Here is a 20,130-nt window from a genome sequence, read left to right on the forward strand (position 1 = left end):
GTGAAATAAAAGATTACATGCTTTTCAAAAATCTAAGTAAAATTGAGTGCAGAGTTACTATCCTTTTTATTAAATGTTAACCAGAGTTCATAGCCGTGCAAAAAACCTTAGAGAAACAGTAAAATGAAACACAAGGAACACAGCGGACGGGTTAGGGGAACAGCTGTGGAGAAATTTAAAAGCATRGTTAGGTTATAAAACAATGTTCCAATCCTGGTGGATCCTTGACGCTGGGACACAGGGCATCTTCCTGCAAGACAATAACTCTAAACATAAAGGTAGAGGTATAATAGGATGGTTAGGTCAAAGCAAATTCTCTGAATATGGCCCAGTCAAGGTCAAGACCCAAATTCCAAATTCAATGGTGAACTCATGATAACACTTCAAAGTTACTCTTTTTCTAGTGTGACTAAACTTGAGCCCTTTTGCAAGCTGGTAGAGACAAAGTTGAAAGACCTGTAGCTACAATTGCAAGTGCTTATATAAAGTAGTGACTGAGTGAGAATGATTACAGATTAATTTATATGAAAAAAGGGAACATTTGTATCATTTTGCTTMCTCTGCATATTTATCTATAGCTTTATGTTGCTTTCTGAAATAAAATCCTGATTCGATTCACTTAAGTTTGTGGCTGTAGTGTGACAAGGTGTGAAAAATTTCAAGGCGAGATGCTTTACCTAAATACTTAACTAACTCGGTTCATATTACAGTGGTAAATGTGGTTCTCCTCTTACTGCCTCACTTGCATACAGGCACACTTTATRGCTTAAAGGATCAAAGCGTAACATCATGGAGATAAAAAGCAGAAAATAAACATTTGACTGCCAGATGGTCTCACTGGGTCACTTCAAATGTTTCTTCTTCCCTGTGGCTTTCTGCTCCTTTTCTGTTCACCTCTGACCTTTTCCTCATCAGGAAGCAGGTGATGCTTCTTAAACAGCTGAGACAAACAGGCAAGCAAATTTATGCACATTAAACCACTCTGACTGCAGCTGTTAGTGCCACAGACCTTATGACTTAAATAGAAAGCATTGGGCCTAATCTTTAAGGGACGTCCAACAGTGGTGGTCACTGCGGTGGAGGCTGAGTTGTGTCATTTAGTCATGGGGGTATGAGTGGGTGTATGCATGAGAATACTGTGCCATGTGATCTTATGGTGTAGATTTTTGGTGTTTTGGTCTTTGAGGTGTTGATTTTCTTGTTTTTTTTTTTTTTTTTTTGCTTATTCATATGTCTGAAATGTCGTGCGTTTGCAGGATGGGCGGCTGCATATCAACGACCAGCTCATCGCCGTAAATGGAGAGTCACTGCTAGGACGCTCCAACCATGCAGCCATGGAGACACTCCGACGGTCGATGTCGCAGGAAGGAAACGTTAGAGGGATGATTCAGTTGGTGGTGCTGAGGAATTTAAAGGTACTTTGGTACTTAGTTTAGCTAACTTCAAAGCAAAAACCTTGGTTAAGTTGCTTTAGAAACAATTAGCTAAAAGTGATTGAAAAACATTTTCAATCAGGTGATTAGACTCCAAACATCCATTGTCTATCTCTGCTTAGTTAACTTAACAGTCATGTTTATATGGATTATGGTAGGAAGCCGGCATGGGGAGACCATGGAAACTCAGCACAAGACATCAGTGATAGCAACTTGCACCACCATGCAAGCTTCTATTAGAATCCAGCAGAACTAGAATGTCAAGGCAATGTGGAAAAAAACAAAACAAAACGTTTTCCAGCAGGATTTAAAAGACTGTACTGTCTCTGCAGAACAGATTTCAAGGGGCAGGTTGTTCCTGAACAGACTGATGCTCTGTAGCTGACGGGTGTTATCCACACGAACATGCCACTTTTTAACCAATCAAAAAGTGAGAAGAGAACTTTCTAGTTTCTATAAACTTTATCTTTTTTACCTGAAAATCTTTTTTTTTTTTTTTATAAAACACTCAGTGATTACTGCAAGTCTATCTGTAAATTAAAGCTCAGGCTCATTCAGATTGGAGTGTGTGGTGTGTTCCTTGGTTTCCAGGATGCCGTTTTGTGCCTTTACAAAACAGCCTTTTTTTATACAGAGACCTAATTACAGTCAGCTGAACTGTTCAAGGCACTTCTGAAGGCGAGCTGGCTGGACACAAATGCATGTCACCCTTTTCAGATTTTAGTTGTAAAACCTTTTTAACCATGTATAATTCACTTTGCACATCACAATTATGCACTTAATTGTGTTGCTCTATCACATAAAGTTCCAATAAATGTTACATGTTAAATGTCGCTGAAGTTTGTAGTTGTAATGTCAAAATATGTGCAAAGGTTCAGAGGATTCGACATGTGGTCTTTCCTATTCCTTGGCAGGCTCTAAGAAAATAAAATTTGTGTTTTTTTCTGAAGTCAGTTTAATACGCCGTTTCTGCACAAGCCTTTCAGCTTTCCTATTTATTCTTCTGATTCTTGACTCCAGTCTCTCTGCTCTGCTTTCTGCTGCTACCAAAATCAACAGCAAAAAGAGCATTTACACGTCAGCCTTTCAAATTTTGTGTCTCTGAATTCTTCGTTATACGAGTGTTCTTGACTCAGATGTGTCTCTTTGTGAGTCGAAAGAATAAAAAAAATAAAAAGCTTTTAATCTCATCCTCTTTTCAGTTGATGCCTTTTTACAAGGTCACACAGTCTGTTTGCACAAGCCTCCTGCTCATATTCAGCCAGGTGAATAGGCCCTCGCAGGACTGGCTGGAAAAATACTAAATGCAGAGTTTGCATTGTGTCTTCTCACCAAATACGCAATTAGAATTAAAAAGAGGGACTATAGAGTTAGCTCTGTCTACTATTGATACATTTTACATGTACAGAGTTTTGCTACCTAACAGGTACTATACTAAAGTAGCAAAGGGAAATATGATCCCTTTCCAGCTTTTTACAGTACTGTGAAAAAATTGACTCCTTACAGATTTCTTTGTCACGTTCAAGTGTGTTTCAGCCTAATGTTATAAACTGGTGGCCAAATGTTCTAACTTCAGATATGTTCCCACACGACCACTAGTAATAATTGGTGAAATTTTTCTTAGCAAGCTGCAACTTCAATAGGCCTGTCATGATAATAAACTTTGCTGGATGATGAATTGTCCCAGGAGTTATTGTGATAAAAGTTAATGTTGTTTCGAGACCATTTTCAAGTATTATAATGGACATGGAATAATTATGCAAATACACACTCTCAAAGATCAATGAACTTTAATTTCTAACAAACTTTAACAACAACAACTAAAATGTCCTTCACAAACTTGGATATTTGAGATCACTTCACCAGACTTCTGTCATCTGGTCTTAAGTTGAAAGAGAGAGAGAGAGAGACACGAGGTAAACAAACAATCATGCAAATGGAAATTATTGAGCTCGTTTTAATTTGTCATACGATTAATTGACTTATCTGTTATTGTGACAGGCTTAGACTTGATCACACTTTTCAGTTGTCAGCGAGCTTTCCTCGTATCTCTGGCAGGGTAGTTGACTCCGCTGCTTATCAGGAATGGTAGTTCTTATTTATTTCAGTTCGTTTCTTGGAATGAATCTAACTTTGCACAGTCAAGGCTTTTTCAACAGCATTCTAATGGGGATTTTAGAATGGACTTTCCAGAATATTAAAAGTTATCTTGCATTATCCCTTTTATGTGTCGTTTGGGATGACTGTCTTGTAGAAACTCTCTGTTGGGTTCATGTTCCAGTCATYTATTAGCTTATTTGAGAGTAAGAAGATAAAAAACTTGGACGTGCTTTGTCCACTTAGTGCAACGCACCAGAATCGCAGCAAAACAGTATGATGCTGCTGGCACCATATGCATCTTTGTGGCCATATTGCTTAGTCTTTATCTCTCCTGACTTTAAGATATTTCTATGGTAAACTGTGACATGTCCATATGTATAGCTGTGTTGGGTAACACTCTTTCCAAAGATGGGAATATAAAACTGGCTTTATTGTGAACAGTGATGCTGGTGTTCCCATAGTTTCCAGTTCATGGCAGCCATGAGCCTCAATCAATTTCTTTTTAGTGRCAGTTTGGTGTTTTCTTCCAGACTTGGGTAAGAAAAAATGGTGACACAACTGCATAACCTGTCTGTATGTATGTAGGTRTCTTTGAGCCTGTTTGGCTGAATTGAAGAAATGCATAAGTAGATTACAGAAAATCTTTAGATGCTGTTTGTTACATTAGAATTTATCTCTTAAGAGCAAATTAAATAAATCACTAAACGTTTAATTTTCTTACTAGAACTATGTCGATACCTTTGAATTATATTGCATTAACTAACCTTTTATGATTAGGTCCATTAATTATTTAGATTCTAGCCTGTTTTGAAGTGTAATTCTCCTAATTACTTTCAGTTCATTCATTATTTCTTGTTGTTTGGACGCTAAAGGCCAAGTCAGCGTCGTTATTTAAAAGAAAATAATTGCATAAATCTGTGAAGTAAGATAATTTGCTGCCACTTATTCAGACACATTCATGGGTTCAGGAAACACAATATTAATAATACTAATACAAATCTGATGTAATCCAGGAATGCTTCCTAAAACGTTGATTGTTTTTTTGTTTTTTTTACCCAGTGTTATAATGATTTATAGACTTCTTGTGGTTGCTGTGAGAGCATTTATCTCTTGAGAGAAATCTGATTGCACCGTATCACAGGTTAATAGGAGAACTGGGGAGGGGGCCAACGGGATGTCTCCCAAACTGAAGAATGATGCGTCTTGGAGGGGCTGCTGAAGCGCTAGCCACTGGTGTTCAGTGCGAGGTCAAGAGTGGGATGACAAGGAGGATTTATTACACACACACACACACACTGATACCGCTGCTATGTCTTCTTTGTTGTTTGAGATGAGAGCTCATCCAACACGGAGGGACACAAACACATTGTTTTACAAATTCAAAATGACACACAGATGGATGCATATTAATGAGAATGAACATCAGTTTTTTTTTCTACACACACAGAAGACAAATAAATGCAAATTAAATCCCCAAAGAAATTGCCAGGAAAAAAAAAAACACACCAAGAGCATAATCCATTCTTTGTTTGAGCATTAGGGGGGCCCTCAGAGGGCTCTCCAAGCAGCAGAAAGGTGTCGGTGTGATGGTTAGTGCCACACAAACATTGAAAAGTGAAGCACTGCTGAAGATGCTTCCAACTCAACGGGGCGTGGGAAAAGAGTCCTCCACTGTTAAAGTTTCCCAATCCTGCTGAGACAGGCAACTAAAAGAAGCTCTCTATTCATCTAGTTAAAGATACAACAATCAGAATTTTGTGGATTATTTTCAAATGCCAGCATTTGTAAAACTTTGCCCTGCAGATAAGAACTTTAGATTATTCTGATTTCTTTTTAAGAACTAAAGATGTAGGAATGTCTTTAATTTTTTTTAGTTTTCCTGCTTTGAACTGTCTTTAATTGTGACAGATATGACATTACATGACTGTGTGAGAGAAGCAATAATGGTTTTGCATATCTAACATTACTTAAACATTTTTCTCTGGAGCTTAGCCACAAGTTTGAAATTTCTTAAATATAGCCACCAGCTTTGTAGTGATATGTTCAGCCTGCATAGCATTTGATGGAAGTCTTGCTCTCTCTCGCTCTCTTGCAGCCTGAATTAAGTGCAGACATGCCACAGAAAATGGTTTCTTTTAAGTCGCTTATTTAAGTCTCTGGCTTTATCTTGCATGTCACTGATTCTTAAAATAGTTAGCTTGAGTTTTTTTTTTCACTCAACATGAATTTAACAAACAATTTAAACATTACTCATATTTTACACCTATGTCTTTGAACAATATTAAATAAGCTTAATTTTTTTACATTTGTTTTAACAGGGGGAAAAAATGCCCCAATTGTTATTTGCAGTCCTCTGTAGTTGTCTTTGTACATTATCTGTGCATATAAATGCTGTTGTGGAAATGCTGAGTAATATTATGTTTCCTTTTAGGATCAATATGAGGTGTCACCCAATCGCTCCTTTGACAGTTCGTCTGGCGTACCAGGACTGATCAGCCCATTCAAAGGTCAGACAGGCTTCGTCAGTCAAGCCCCAGACTCTGTCCACCCCGCACAGGTGTCCAACCCCATCTATTCCTCCAGTGGTGAGTGTAGCTTTTTTCATATCTGCTATTTCTCTTCCAATCAACCCACTCATAAACCAGCTTGAGGTTAATGCACTTTATCTAAATTTGGTACAGATAAAGGACGGAATTCATGCAATGTAACAGAAACCTTTTCAAAATGTGAGAAAGACGAACTGTTAATAAAGCATAAAATAACTTTAGGAAAGGGAAGTTATTTCAGACACTTGAGAGAAATCACACAACAACCAAATATAGGCATGTTGATCTTTGTTATGCCGTCCATTCTTACAAAGCGTCCTTTAAAATGTGTCTGTACCTGGTTACTTGTATYTAAGTGACTGTTTTTTCAACATTTAAAGACCATTTTAAAGATTATGCACAAATGGGGTGGAATAGCAAAAGAAAATATACAATTGCATCTATAGAGCAAGAAAAAAAAACAAAGAAAAGAACGAAAACAAAGAGTAACTTTGAACAGGATTTGGATGAAGCATGTTTTTTCTGAAACAAGGTTCTGATGTTAGGTGCAGCACAAAAAACAAACAGTTTCCTTTATTAATATTTTTGCAAAATGTTTTGGCAAAATGCCACAAACATCTGCTTTTAGTTTGAGTTTCATTGCACAATCTTAGACTTGTTTACATAAAAATAATCAGTAATCATTTAAATGGTTTTTCCACACAACTTCCAGCTATGAAAGCTCATAATCAACTGTAGATAAATTMTGAAAATGTGCACACAATGCTTRCACAAACCGTTTGGAAGTTTTAGCTCGACTGATTGTCAAAACTGACTATTTCCTGCTGGTCAAAACACTGAAAATTACTTTTTTGTATCAGAAGCAGTTCTTTAAGTAATTTGACGGGTTTTTATTCTTCTCTCCTAAAACCTTTTGGGCTAAAGTCAGCTGCTTAAACTGCATTTGAAGGCAGCATTAATTCCAAAATGAAAACACATCAGCCGGTTTTTTGTTTAGTAATTATAGCCTCACCACAGGTTTAATTACAGTAATCTACACTGACATTGTTCTCCCGTAATAAAGTCATCAGTGTCTGTGGGAGAAACATGACTGTACACATACCTAAATGATTCTACTGCTACTCTTCTACATTTAAAGCCTCTGGAGATGCCCTTTGTAGATTTTAACTAATTGTCTGTTTCAGATGCATATCCACAGTGTAGATACGCTCATATATAACCTGGAAGTTGTCTTCCCATTTCTTCAGAGGGCGTTATATTAACTACTCATGACAACAAATCACTAAAATTAAAGCTTTAAAGAATGAAGTGTAAGCCTGCTGGAGCATATAAGAAGTCTAGACACAGCGCAAAGTCTTGTAAAGAATTGAATCCTACAACATAAGTTGGGAGTTGAACAAAAATATGTATATATAAGTTATTATCATGGTTTGACTCTTTTTGATTTTTAAAACAATGTAACTGCTGGACAGGAAATCACTACTCAGAGATGAGCAGTGGAGGAGGGTGGTTAGCCTATCCAGCTGATGAGGCTTAAAGGTAATAAATATCATCTGAGTAAAAGTGATGAATGGTTTTAATAGATTAAATAATGCCAGCTTAAAGGGAGCATATAAAAAGCTACTTATAATGGACCCACAGCAGATCCCTGTGAAATCCCGCTTGGTGAACGTGTTTTCCATAATAGAAAAACAAGTAATCTCAGATATAAATAAGAAAACAAATGTAGTGCAGAACCAGAGATACCAATTTAAACCTTCAGTTACGGTAATTGCTTTACTGAGATTAGGTAAAATTATTATGCAACAATTCTAATTCAGAAGCCAATAAAAAGTTGTTATAAATCTTCAAAAGAGATGTCTCAGTGGAGTGGGATTTTTGACAGCCAGACTAAAAAAAAAAAAAAAAAAATGTGTACCTTACATAGTTGAGATCTGAATTGCCTTCCTACAACGTTTTCAAACTGACAGTTTTAAAAATGATAGTTTTGAAATTGGCCAGTAATTAACAGTTAAGCTGCCGTCAAGATTGGGTTTCTTTAAAAGCACTGTACCTTAGCGTGTTTAAAACAGAATAGACAAAACTGTGCCTTAGTGAGCTGTTAAAGATCAGCAACAGTGAAGGACTCGTGTTAGTGAGACTCCCTGACAAGATGGAGGGAGGTAATATCTCTAAGGAGCATGATAAGGGTTTCATTTTGCCAATAGATGTAGCCAAGTCATTAAGTGTAATTGTACAAAAAAAATGAAAATGACTCCCAGCACTGAGAACCATCAACATAAGGAAGGGAACTCAGGCAGATTTTAGATTTTAAGTCTATTACCTTATTCACAAAATAATTTAGAAATGTGTTGTTGGTGGTATCAAATAATACCCCTGGGTCTTTCCTACTGCAATTTATGAGATTACTGAAATAAGGGGATCTAACCTCTTTCACTGCCGCATTATAAGAGCAAAGAAGCTCTTTGAAGAACTCACAATGGACATCCGAACCCTAGGACCTCCACAGGATTGTAAAAGGCTTCACATTTGATTGTTTAACCAGAGTGAGGAAGAAATAAGAGAGCCGTGACTAGTTTTGTAAGGAGCAAGCTGATAGAGAATGCCAAGGCAGTGTCTTTAAAAGAATTAATGAGGAGCTCAATATTATCATCAAAAGGATGTAAAATTGAAAAAAGAAGGACAAACTTAAAAAAAAAGAAAAAGACTTGGTAACTTTCAACATTAAAAGAGACTATGGAGTACAACTTAATTTATGTGCAAATATGAAGACCTGAGTTTATCTTGCCACCACATGGTGGGGGGGGGATACAGTGAGGGAGGACAAGTTTTCTTTAAGGTCAGAAAACTTAAGCAAAGAGTGGAGTCATGGAGTTACCAAGTTTCCAAAGCAACTATTAGATACCATCTGCAAGCCAAGGGGTTCATTTTGGAGGCGTGGCAGGAATAGAAAGCTTTTTTTGTCTAGCCGAGATTAATGTAAATGTCTGGAGTTTGAGAAGAACAACTGGAATTTCGTCTGAAACCACTTGCTTGTTAAAAATGCCAAAATAACATGGGGTTTTGTTTAACAGGCACTCCAAGTGGGTCTGGTCTCATATTTTTGATTTTCAAGCAGTTTCACTTCCCTGAAAATTTTACATTTTATTTATTTTTTTGTTACTGAAAAAAATTAGGTGATTTTGAAACTTTTCCCACTATATTGAGTAAATCAAAAATGTGCAACAGTAGCACTGTGAAATAAAGTTGCAAAAAAAAAAAAAAAAATTAAAGGAATGACTTCATTCATCTTACATTCCAGGCTTTCTTTTTTGTTTTCATATTACTCTTTTTTTTTTTTTTTGCTTTATTTTCAGAATAATGAGGAACAAAGGTTAGATTTAAGTTCTGGCTTTATCTCAGATTTGTGACTTTTTGACAGAATTCAGACTATTTTCTCTGAATTATGAGAACAAGTCTCATAACTCAGGCGTTAAGATTTTTTTTCCAGTATTTTCCTCTCAGAATTTTGAGATTAAAATCTGAACTCTGACTTTTTCTCATAATTCAGAGARAAAAAATGTCTGAAAAAGTCTCAATTCTTTATTTTTCCAGTGGCCGTAGACAAATCTGCTGTTACATTGTAAAGTAAATTTTTTAACTGCTCAATGTTCTTTCTGTCATATTCTCACACCATAGCTGCTTCTTTGCCTGTGTTATTTGTGTGTAATAATCATGTTTAACTGYATTTTTGTGTGTTCCTGTATTTCTCATGTTTTGGTGGATATACATTTGTTTGCCACAGTAGGTAAACAGAATAGATTCCCACAATGTTCAACGTGTTTTTTTTTGAGGGGGGGGGTGTCTTTTTTTTTAACAGTTGGTTAGGGTTTAGTGAGCTTTGGTTGTGTTAAGTCTTTAGGATATGAATATAAATTATTGCTCCATCGCTTGTGCAGTCGTCATTGTTCTCTCTGCTCGTTTGTTTGAAAGTGTGCCGTTTTGGTCCTGCATGATATCTCTGCTTGTTTTGAGTCGTGTTAGTCTCCACTGTGTGTGGGTGTGTGCATGTGGGTGTGTTGGTTCAGGGATTTTTTGGCCAGTATCAGACAGTGTTGGTTTTATTTGTCTGTGTGTTTACACTGAATCCAGCAAACAGCTCTGACCTTGAATACACTTCGCTGTTCAAACTCACCTCAGCTACAGTGTCATTTGGATGAACATGGTGGTGTGTGTTTGCATTTCTAAGCCTGTGTTTGTGTACAGTAGGCACATATCTTAGGCTCTCTGAGTTATTTTGCTTGCTCGGTTGTTTATCTTTGTGCATTAGTGTGTGTTTGTGCCTGCCAGTGTTTTACTCTGCTAATGAACTGTTTCATACTCTGAATTCATTTCATTTGGCACTAAGGTCCAAATTAGAATTATATTTTGTTATTTTTTCCCTTAATGTYTGCCTATTCACAAGAATAAATTGAGAATAAAGAATCGCTACATATTTATGCAGATGTGTTATTTATGTATTTATGCGGTTGATTTYAATAATTATTTTAACTTGGAAGTTCAATAATAAATAAATTAATTATTTCAATAATTACTTTATTTTTAATTTGTTYGGACTTTGGAGTAGAATTTCAAAACACTGATCTTTACTTGCAAACCCCCCCCCCACAAAACAAAAAAGCATCTATGCCTTGCTAAAATGTGCTAATGACTTTGTGAGAGAATGTGTTACRGTCTAATAGAATCAAACTTAGAATATAGGGTTACTTTCCTTCAGATGTCTGTGGGGCTTTCATCAATGTGAGCAAAGTCATGAACAGTCCCAAGTACAATTCAATTTTTGACTAAAACCTTAAGGTATTTAAAGATAAAGACTTTTTTTTTTTCCTTTAGCATCACATTAGCATTCTTCCAAATTCCCCTGAAAAGTACGTACAAAAAATGAAGATGACTGTTTCCAACAGGTATATTTGTTCTTGAGTGGAACTGAGTGTGATTTATTTCATTGTTTGTGGAGAAAGTCTTTGAAATGACTGTTCATCCTAAAAACCTGGCATTTTAACACGAGTGTGTACACTTAAMCCCCTGTTAAGCTCAAACCKGATTATGGAWAAAAGTAGACATTTGTACATGTTTCTTAGAGCTAAACTAAATCTGCTGGTGACCAGCACAACCTCACATTAAAATCCCAAAAAGCCACATTGTTTTTTCATGGTTTGTAAAACAGACTAGCTGCAGCAAACACAGCTGACAGAAAGGAATAGTTGAGTGTCRAAGAAGACAATTTGTCTATCTGCTGTTGGGGAAAACTGCTATTGATCTATCATCCACAACAAATGCCTTTTCACTTCAAATAGCGGGAGTCAGTGAAAACAGATTTCTGCGCGTGTGAGGTGAAATAAAAAATGTGTTTTTGACAGTTTGGCTGATTAAGGTGCTAGCAGTGAAGAGGAGAAGGAAGGGAGTTCAGGGGTGGGGGGGATAAAAAGCTGAAAACTGAGCGGGAGATAAAATGATTTATGGGAGATCTGAGACGAGAGATAAATGGCAGCCAAAATATCAGATTGCAAGAAAAGGAGCTGGAGAAAAATAAAGCAGGTGATTAGTGTGGAAAGAGGGAGGAAGGGATGGAGATGAAGGCGGCGTGATATCTTCAGACATGCCTGTCTTCCCCTGCAGTTCCGAACGTCTCTGCTTTCAGACGCACGTGTGCAGATGCAAGCAGATAAAGGGCATTCAGCGAAGTGATGTGCAGTAATTCTAGCTTGTGTTGTGCAGCAGCAATACACTCCGAGAAGTGATGACTGTATGTAAATGGCACTGGAGAGGATTTTGTGTCTGTGTATCAAGTTGTCATAAGCCCAGACAAAGCCATATCAGTGTGAAACATCTGCTCCATCTTCAGCTGCCTTTTCATCATCTCTCCTTTTTTTCTTTTGCTTAGCTTTGCTCATCTGTACATTTTTATTTTTATTTATTATTTTTTTTTTTTTACTTTCGTCTCTTAACTTTTCTGAGAAATAAGTATTGACAGATTTTGCAAACATTGCTCAAAACAGAAGAACAATGTGGCTCAAAAAACGCTGTTTTCCCAAATGATGGAAGCAGCTGGAGGTTTTCCCACAAATTACCATGAGGATAACCGATGACCTTCCGGCTCGGCTGTGTTTATATCTTCCATTAGATCCATAATGGAAGTTTTTGTCAGCCTTCCTTAAAATCCATCTCATGTAAGTCTTTTTGGAACAATGGACTCAAACCAGCACCTTGCCGCTGTGCTGTAAGTCTATTTTCACCCACCTTTCACTCATGTTCTATTGAGCAGCAGTAGCCCCACTTAGGAGGCTTTCAGACGCAGTATTGAGCTCCAGGTTGCCGACGTTTTGGAAGCACTCCGAGCCTAGAATGCGGGAAAATAGATTTTAAGCCTAACAGTAGTGCTCTTGTTGTGTTTATGGGGTATGGAGCGTAAGTACAGCACAGACTATTATGTTGCCAGATGRATTGATTAAAGTAGGTGTTTAGATCAGATATTTGAGAGACAAAAAAAACTGAAAACAGAAGCTGTAATGGCTGGACCATCTCTAGTGTTTAAAAAAAAAGTAATTTCCTGGAAAAGATGTGTAAAACATTCTAATTCATGTTGTGTTGCAGGAGAATAATTTCACATRTGAAATATTTCTTAATATCTAACATTTTATTAGATTTTTTAAAATTTAATCAGGTAAAATCATTTGCTGGTACTCTCGTATTACAATATTTCACAAAATTGGAGCGTACAAAAAGCGGGATCKTCAACGGTCTTTTCACAGTCCCTCCAAATTGGAGGCCAGAGGCCAGCATTTTATTTTCTCATAGGGCAACACGAGGGATAAACATTTATGATGTAAAAATTTCCGTTTGCGCATTGAGTCCAACTCAAAGTGGAGGGAAGTACACCTCAGTATGTTGGAGCCTTTACAGTCATGCTTTTATACTGTGGGAGGAAGAAACCCCAAAATATATCTTTTTCAAACTCAGTGATTTTAAAAAATGTAAACGTACAAGTTTTTTTTTGCTTCTTAAGTCTGATATCGAGTTGTAGTTCCTGTGAACATCTGGGTGTCCTCCACAAACAGAACCACTTTACATCAGACTTCAATTAATAAATGCTAGAGGAAAACTAAGCATGTTTTTTTTTKTTTTTTTTTTTCTTTTTTGCCTATTTAGGATTTTTTGTGACACTAGTTGTCTTTATTCACAGTGGTGTAGATGGGAAATGACAAACAGAAAAGGGAAGAAGACATGCAGAAAAGTTCCTGAGGTCAGGAAATGATTCCTGGACAGCTGATGGYCTCTTTATATGGTGGTCCAGCTTTTTGTCTCACCATGCACCACTCCAAATTGTAATATTTTTACTTAAAACACTCACTTTAACCTTTGACATCTTGGACGCCATCATCCATGCTATCTTTGTGTTTCTACTGCAGTGAGACTCCAACCAACAGACTAAATATCTGATTGGCGTGTAAGTTGTGTGTTCATGACAATTTGAACAGACAACCAATAAATATTACGAACTTATAAATATTACTAATTTACACAATTATATTGTAATAATGATAAACTGTCAATGTATTTTCAAAATATAAAACTGTGCATCACTTTCTTTTTTAAGTTGGGATGACATCAATGCAAACACGGACTAYCCAAAAAGAGAAACACTGCAGCCGCCTTTACAATAAAAACYCAYTTGCTTAAAGTTTAAAACAACTTCACTCATTTATTGTGAGGAAGAGATCAGGTCACATTTCTCTCAGTTTGTATGTCATTCTCTCTGTTTTACTGCTCCAATCAGATTAGGAAGCCTGTGAATGATGTTAAGAGAAAATGATACTGTCTGGTTGGAACACCAGGTTAGTTGCTGTTTGACCAGATAGTTGTTGATGCTGTTGTATTATTAACAACAATAGTTTGGCTACTTTTCTATGAAATGCACAGTAAAACCGGCAAATTTTGTTGCTCATGATTGATTTGTAAAAGCAACAAAAAGGGTAAAACATTCGGGTGAATACTTTTCATAGGCTCTGTATTTTACACCAGACCTATCGGGAGTCTGTTGCTAAAAAAAAACATAATTTTAGTGACTCTGAGCAAATTACACAGCTGCAGTTAAAGTCCCTGTAGCATTTAATAAAATCCACATATTTAATTTCTATCGTAAGGAAGAAAGATGTTTTTTCCTGACATGCCTCCAAAACAACCAGCTGGCGTGTAGCATCATCTAATTTCCGTCGTGGAGACTTGGTGACCCCTGGACGCCACATTCTGCTGCAGTTTTTTGGGGGGATATTTTACCTCCCTCATTATCTGCCTTAATGTGCACAATGGCAAGATAATCATGGGTGGTTCATCCTGCTCAGTGACCAGTGGATAAGAGAAATGGGTGTTTGTGTCACATCATATTGATACTCAGGGAACAAAATGTCATGGAATGGGTTTGTTTTCTTTCTCGCTGAATAGTCCACATTTCATAATTCATTTTATAGTTTTTTTTWWKKYCYTKRMYTKKYYWRKYMMYTYCCYTTTGGTGCATTTTTTCAAAGCAAATCACCAAAAATACACTCTCAGCTAAATGTGAAGWTATAAATATTTATCCTGGCTGTGACACAGCAGAGCATCAGCGTCATTCATTCTCTCTCTGGAAATACAATTTATTATCATAAACATCAGCGTAATCKGATTCCAAAGGTAGGAAAAATCTGTTTTGGTTGGYTTCATTGTATTAATCCAGGTTATCTTATTTTGTTTTCTGCGTTTCAGTGACCAATGGGAGTTATTTTCACATGGACGAGGAGGAAGATGAGGGAGTGCTGTACGGGCAAGATGTGGAGATGAGCAGCTCTAATCAGCCCTCCTTCTTACAGGAAAGGTGTGTTTGAGCTTTTTACCAGAGTCCTCATACAAAAAGCTTAACTCTGTCTGATAATTAAACCCAAGCGAGGACTGTTGTCTTTACTAATCACTTTTTATCAGATTCTTGTTGTCTGCATGGAAGAAAATTACATTWAATGTTTTGATTCAATTTGAAGACGGACATATTTTTTGATTGCTTGAATTTAAGGTCACCGGGAATATGTTAAATTAAATATTGCAAAGCTGTTACATAGCTGTATAACCACCTTCTCATTCATCTTTTGCAGTGAGGGCTCTAAGACATCCCCCWTGGCCCAGCCTCAGTCTCCCACCCAGAACCAGTTCCAGCACATCAAAGCCTCTAAAAGCATGGACCTGGGTACGACTCAAAACCAGCATCACACTGGTGGGGTGATTTTCTTGTTTATCTGTTCTGCATGATGGCCGCATGCATCTCATCCTCGTTTGGAAGGTTTTCCTGCTGATGCATGGCTGCTGCATTGGCAGCACAAACTGCATGCAGACTGACATCAATGCAGGCTTGGATACMTACATTTTGAATCTGTTGACTACTTCTTATSTAATTTTTTTGTGCTTTTTTTTGCGTTTGTATTACTAACATACTCACATTTTTGTCAAAATCTCTACCAGAAAGATGATAACACTGTCAGTGGTTTGATAATTGGTCGAATTTGTATGTTTTCATTTCTTTCTCTGTCCCCAGTTAATTTTCAGTCAAAGCTCATATTTGGTGTAAAATTAAAAGAGAATGTCAGGGCGGGTCTTTTATTTCTGAACCAAATGTCAGAACAGCGACTTTAAACCACCGTAATGACGCTTTTGCTGACATCTCTGTCACCTGTTGCTCCCTGATTGCTGATGTTCTCATGCAAGTGCTGAGTGACATTTCAGTTATTGTTAAAAAGTCAGCTCAGAAATGGGCATGTGCACACTTAACGTCTATTCCTTTGCGTACATCAGAGCAACATGACAGCGGTCGCAGCAGTGCAACAAAAGTGTTTTGTTTCAAATGTCACTTTGCTCAGTCCTCCTCCTCGACTTTGCTCAGCTGCCAGATGTGAGCGCGCGTCTGCGTGCGGATTCGAACAAAAGAGAGGGAGAAATTTATGTGAACTGCACAAACATTCATTTCTACACAAATACCATGCTGATGATGCGTTTTCAGGGCTTCGCTTCACCTCTTTTGTTGTTTTACGCGTTTAGATGCAGATTTACTACGAGTCAGTTTTGGTGTAATTTGGCATTGCAGTTTAATGTCTAGTCACAGCTCTAAATTTAGTCAAATTAAGTAAAGAAGGAGGTATTTTAGCACTTTTTAACCAAGCTGTTTGTAAAGTGAGGACTAACATGTTGCATATCCTTTATCACCAAAGTAAGGATGCTGCAATTAAAGCATCCTTACTTTCAAGGGTTTATTTAAATTATTGCAGTGATAATTCTGTACAATGTAGAAAAAAAGAGGCTAGAACTGTGTATGTAAGGCACATAGGCATCTTCTTAAAATGACTCCAAAATGAACTTTGAAAATCTCCTCTCGACTCTTAAACACAGTTGACTTTAGCTTCAGTCATAAAATATCTCATTGTATGCACAAGTGCCTTTTCATCAGCATATGCAAATCAGATGAGATTTGCCTCATTAGCACTTCGGTCTTTTCAAATTAAAAAAGTTGACTATCGGAACTGTAAAATATCGGTTACACAGACGCACACAGATGCCACCATAATTAAATAATATTTCTCTCTTGATGTACGAGTTGAATGCCTTAAAGAGTCTAAAAGTTAATTCTGTGCAGAACATTTTAAACTTAATTCATTAGCAGCGAGCTTAACTCGCTGTGCTTTAATTAAAGTAATCATTCAAACTCAGCCGCTTTGGCTACGTCCATATCTAAGATAAAAAAAACAAAAAAAAAACAGTAAGTTGTTTGAGTTGGACTTAAGTATTCATTTATTGAAGATGATTACTTGCTACATTCACCAGGGCGGAGTAATTAGAGGAGATATGGACATATGATCAGGAAGCACTTTTGTCTATTTCACCAAAACAACATTGATGACCACAAGATTCTCCCTTGTTTTCTCGGATTTTAAATGACACCACAAATGTTTTAACAACATAATCAGACGATATTGCACATTGCAAGAAATATAATTAACATATGTATCACAAAGTGCTTTTTTTGCACTCTGACAAATTAAGCAACATTAATTTACCAGGACGCATTTTAACAGAGATTTCACGCTGTGTTTCAGATATTTTATTGGTCAGCTACATCATTTATTTTGTCTTTGATGGTCTTAGTTTTACTTTACAGCCAAACGCGATAAAACTTTTAAGGATAGTTAAATTTTTTATTTCCTTTTTTTCCACTGCACCTCCTTGTGCTTCGTCTTGTCTGCGATATTTATTTTCTTTAATTTTATTATCTCTCAGTACCAAAAAACCTCTAAATAATGATAAGAAAAGATTTATATTGGTTTTAAAGGCCCAGTTTTTGTTTCTGTGGTTATTGTTGTGTGTATTGGTTTAGTTCTACCAGTCAGGGCCGGAAAGGTGGGAGGAGCAACGATGTGATGGAGTTAGAGGGTAATTACCTTTAGGAATGATGATCAAAGCAGCGACTATGTCAGGAGAGCAGAGCCGGATGGAGAGTGACTGAAGAAAAATGAAAACATTGAAAAAGATACCAAGAGGTTAAAGGTCAAAAAGGTCAGAGGGGGATACATGGCTGGCAGCAGCTTAAAAGTGAGTGAGAGGAGAATGAAAAATGAAGCAGAGGCTGAAGGGAGGACGGAAAAGTGTTTCAGTAGCAGTGAAGCCGTCTCAACATCACAGGAAAGAAGGGCAGCATGTCGGCCATCTTGTAAAATGAAGAATAATTGTTAGGTAGAGAATGATGAACTAAGCAGGAGTAACAGATGCTCATGGGAAACAAGAGAGAAACATAACATGTAGAAACTGCGATCAACACAGCATTGACTTAACATTAATGCCAGTTTTCTGTGTGTGGGGTTTTTCTTTTAGTGGCAGATGAGAGCAACGTCGGATCCCTGGATGGAAGCACTTCTGGTGAGACATTTTATTTTAGTTCAACTGCAACTAAAAGAAAAACTGCAATATATATTGCAATATAATGTATTATACTTACATACCTTGCAGCAGCTCAGTAAATCATTTCTGTATAGCAACATATTATAGAGTCTGCCAAACTGTCCAACAGGTGAAGCTTGTCCACATTTGTCTCATGTATGCTATGAAGTAATGAAGTAATGTCCCAATTAGTAAATTGGACAAAAAAATCCTCTGCAGTGATGAGAGATTGGTCATTTGCAGTATGATAGCGTAAATTAATTTCCCTTCCAATGCTTATGTCAGATCTACAGATTCATATTTGCTTTTTCATCTGGTCTCTTCTGTCCCCGTTAATTACTTGCTGCTGTGGACAAAGCAAATTACACAAGGGACACAAACTGTTATTCATATGGAAATGAAATCGAAGAATTGTTGTACAAAGAGAGAATCCATTTCTCTGTGACAGAGACAGACACTTTTATGTATTGAAATGGATGAATTATGGAAGGACACACTCATCTCAAAGGGAAGCTCAGGTGCACACATGGCTGATGCTTCTTCAAGAGCTCTTGCTTTGGGAGCCTACAGACGTATATATTTTTAAAAGTTTGATCTCAAACTTTGCTCTTTGCCTTGAAGTCTCTTCCGTTTCATTTGTAGCTACTTGAATGTAAGAGCACTCTTCGCTGCACTCAATATGGGTCCCTCTACCTGCATGCCACCTTTTTTTCTTGTCAATCAGCCTGTTTCCCGCATTCAGCTACGCCTCAGTTTTAGACATGGTGGTAGACACTTTTATTATGGCCGTACTCTTTCTGTAAGGCTGCCGGCATGGCAATGTAAGGAGCATGAAAGAAGAAAATGTAGAAAGAAAAAAAAAAGCCAAGCTGAGTTTTATTTTATTACAGCAAAAATTCATAAAACACGAGACTTTTTGTTCTCCTCTGCAAAAAAGTTTCTTTCTTTTTAAATTGTAGTTACTTGCCTGGTTTTCAGAGCTTGCTGAGCTTATTTGCATCTACTAGATATATAGACAAAGGAACATCATGCAAAACTGAGCAGCAGAGAAAATGCTTAGATGTGCACTCTTACTGCATTAGCCTTCAGTAACATGCATACAATGTGTTTAACTTAGGTTTTATCATCTGTGTTCTATTCTGTTAAATGGTGTAAAATGAAACTCCTTCTATTAATGACGTGTTTTATATTCTGATACCTGGAGAATATGATTTTTTTCTCTCTGACAGCTTGTAATTAGGGTAAACAGTGTGACTAAATTATGGAGCATGATCACATTTATTTATGCATTTATTTATTTTTGTCCTGAGGCAACCAGTGTTTTCTTAATTTTGGTCTGCTTTATTTTACTTTGCTGTGGACTACAGCTCGCTTTTCCAACATTTGTATATTTTTGATAGATGGGAGAAAATATATCCCTTTCAAACAATTCTTCCACTGAACATAAACAGATCTGATCAGTTTTGGTTGCTGTTGCAAATGAAATCACATTTATCAAAGCACAGTTACTAGATTAACTGTTCTTCCTGAAAAGTCGCAAAATATATGAAATTTGATTGTAGCATTTCCAAGTCCAAAGGACACGAAAGGACCAAAGACATTTCTATTCTCTGATTCTTCTCACTTCCTATTCTTTTTTTCTAGAAAACATCTGACATTCTTACATTTACAGGATTTTGTGACACTAGTGGCCTTTATTCATCAGTATCTGGACAGGAAATAGGGCAGACATGCAGTAAAATATCAGTGACTGGGACTCGAACCCAGGACTGTTGCTGCTTCTGTAGCCTCTGAATGTTTTGCTCCTGCTCTACCACTGAGCTACATGACGCTCCGATATTTACGTCTATAATTTTGTTCTTCTCGCAATTAGGAGTTTGCATTATTGCTTTTTCAAGACACCAGAATGTGTTTTTAATGGTACCAACAATTAGTTAAAATTGTTTAAAATTTGGTCTAACCAAACTAAATCCTCTTAAATGTTTCATTTGCTTGGTTAAATGTTCTGCAGCAAAAAAAAAAAAWAATAATAATAATAATAATAATAATAATTTTCTTTTTCT

At 36.9% G+C, this 20,130-nt stretch overlaps 1 protein-coding gene across 4 annotated transcripts in view; it reads left to right on the forward strand.

Annotated features, from left to right (window-relative positions):
* LOC103460460 (partitioning defective 3 homolog B-like) overlaps positions 1–20,130 on the forward strand; it is a 213,444-nt gene that overhangs the window by 81,012 nt on the left and 112,302 nt on the right. For 3 of the 4 annotated variants that reach the window (XM_008402636.2, XM_008402642.2, XM_008402658.1), the window contains 5 exons: positions 1,257–1,415; positions 5,965–6,118; positions 14,861–14,969; positions 15,241–15,359; positions 18,002–18,046. In XM_008402636.2, coding sequence (XP_008400858.1) covers positions 1,257–1,415; positions 5,965–6,118; positions 14,861–14,969; positions 15,241–15,359; positions 18,002–18,046 — 586 coding nt within the window. The remainder of the gene's footprint in view (positions 1–1,256; positions 1,416–5,964; positions 6,119–14,860; positions 14,970–15,240; positions 15,360–18,001; positions 18,047–20,130) is intronic. The other variant, XM_008402652.2, reaches the window with a different exon arrangement.

Source organism: Poecilia reticulata, linkage group LG2 (assembly GCF_000633615.1).
Source record: "Poecilia reticulata strain Guanapo linkage group LG2, Guppy_female_1.0+MT, whole genome shotgun sequence".
Classification (NCBI taxonomy): Eukaryota; Metazoa; Chordata; class Actinopteri; order Cyprinodontiformes; family Poeciliidae; genus Poecilia; species Poecilia reticulata.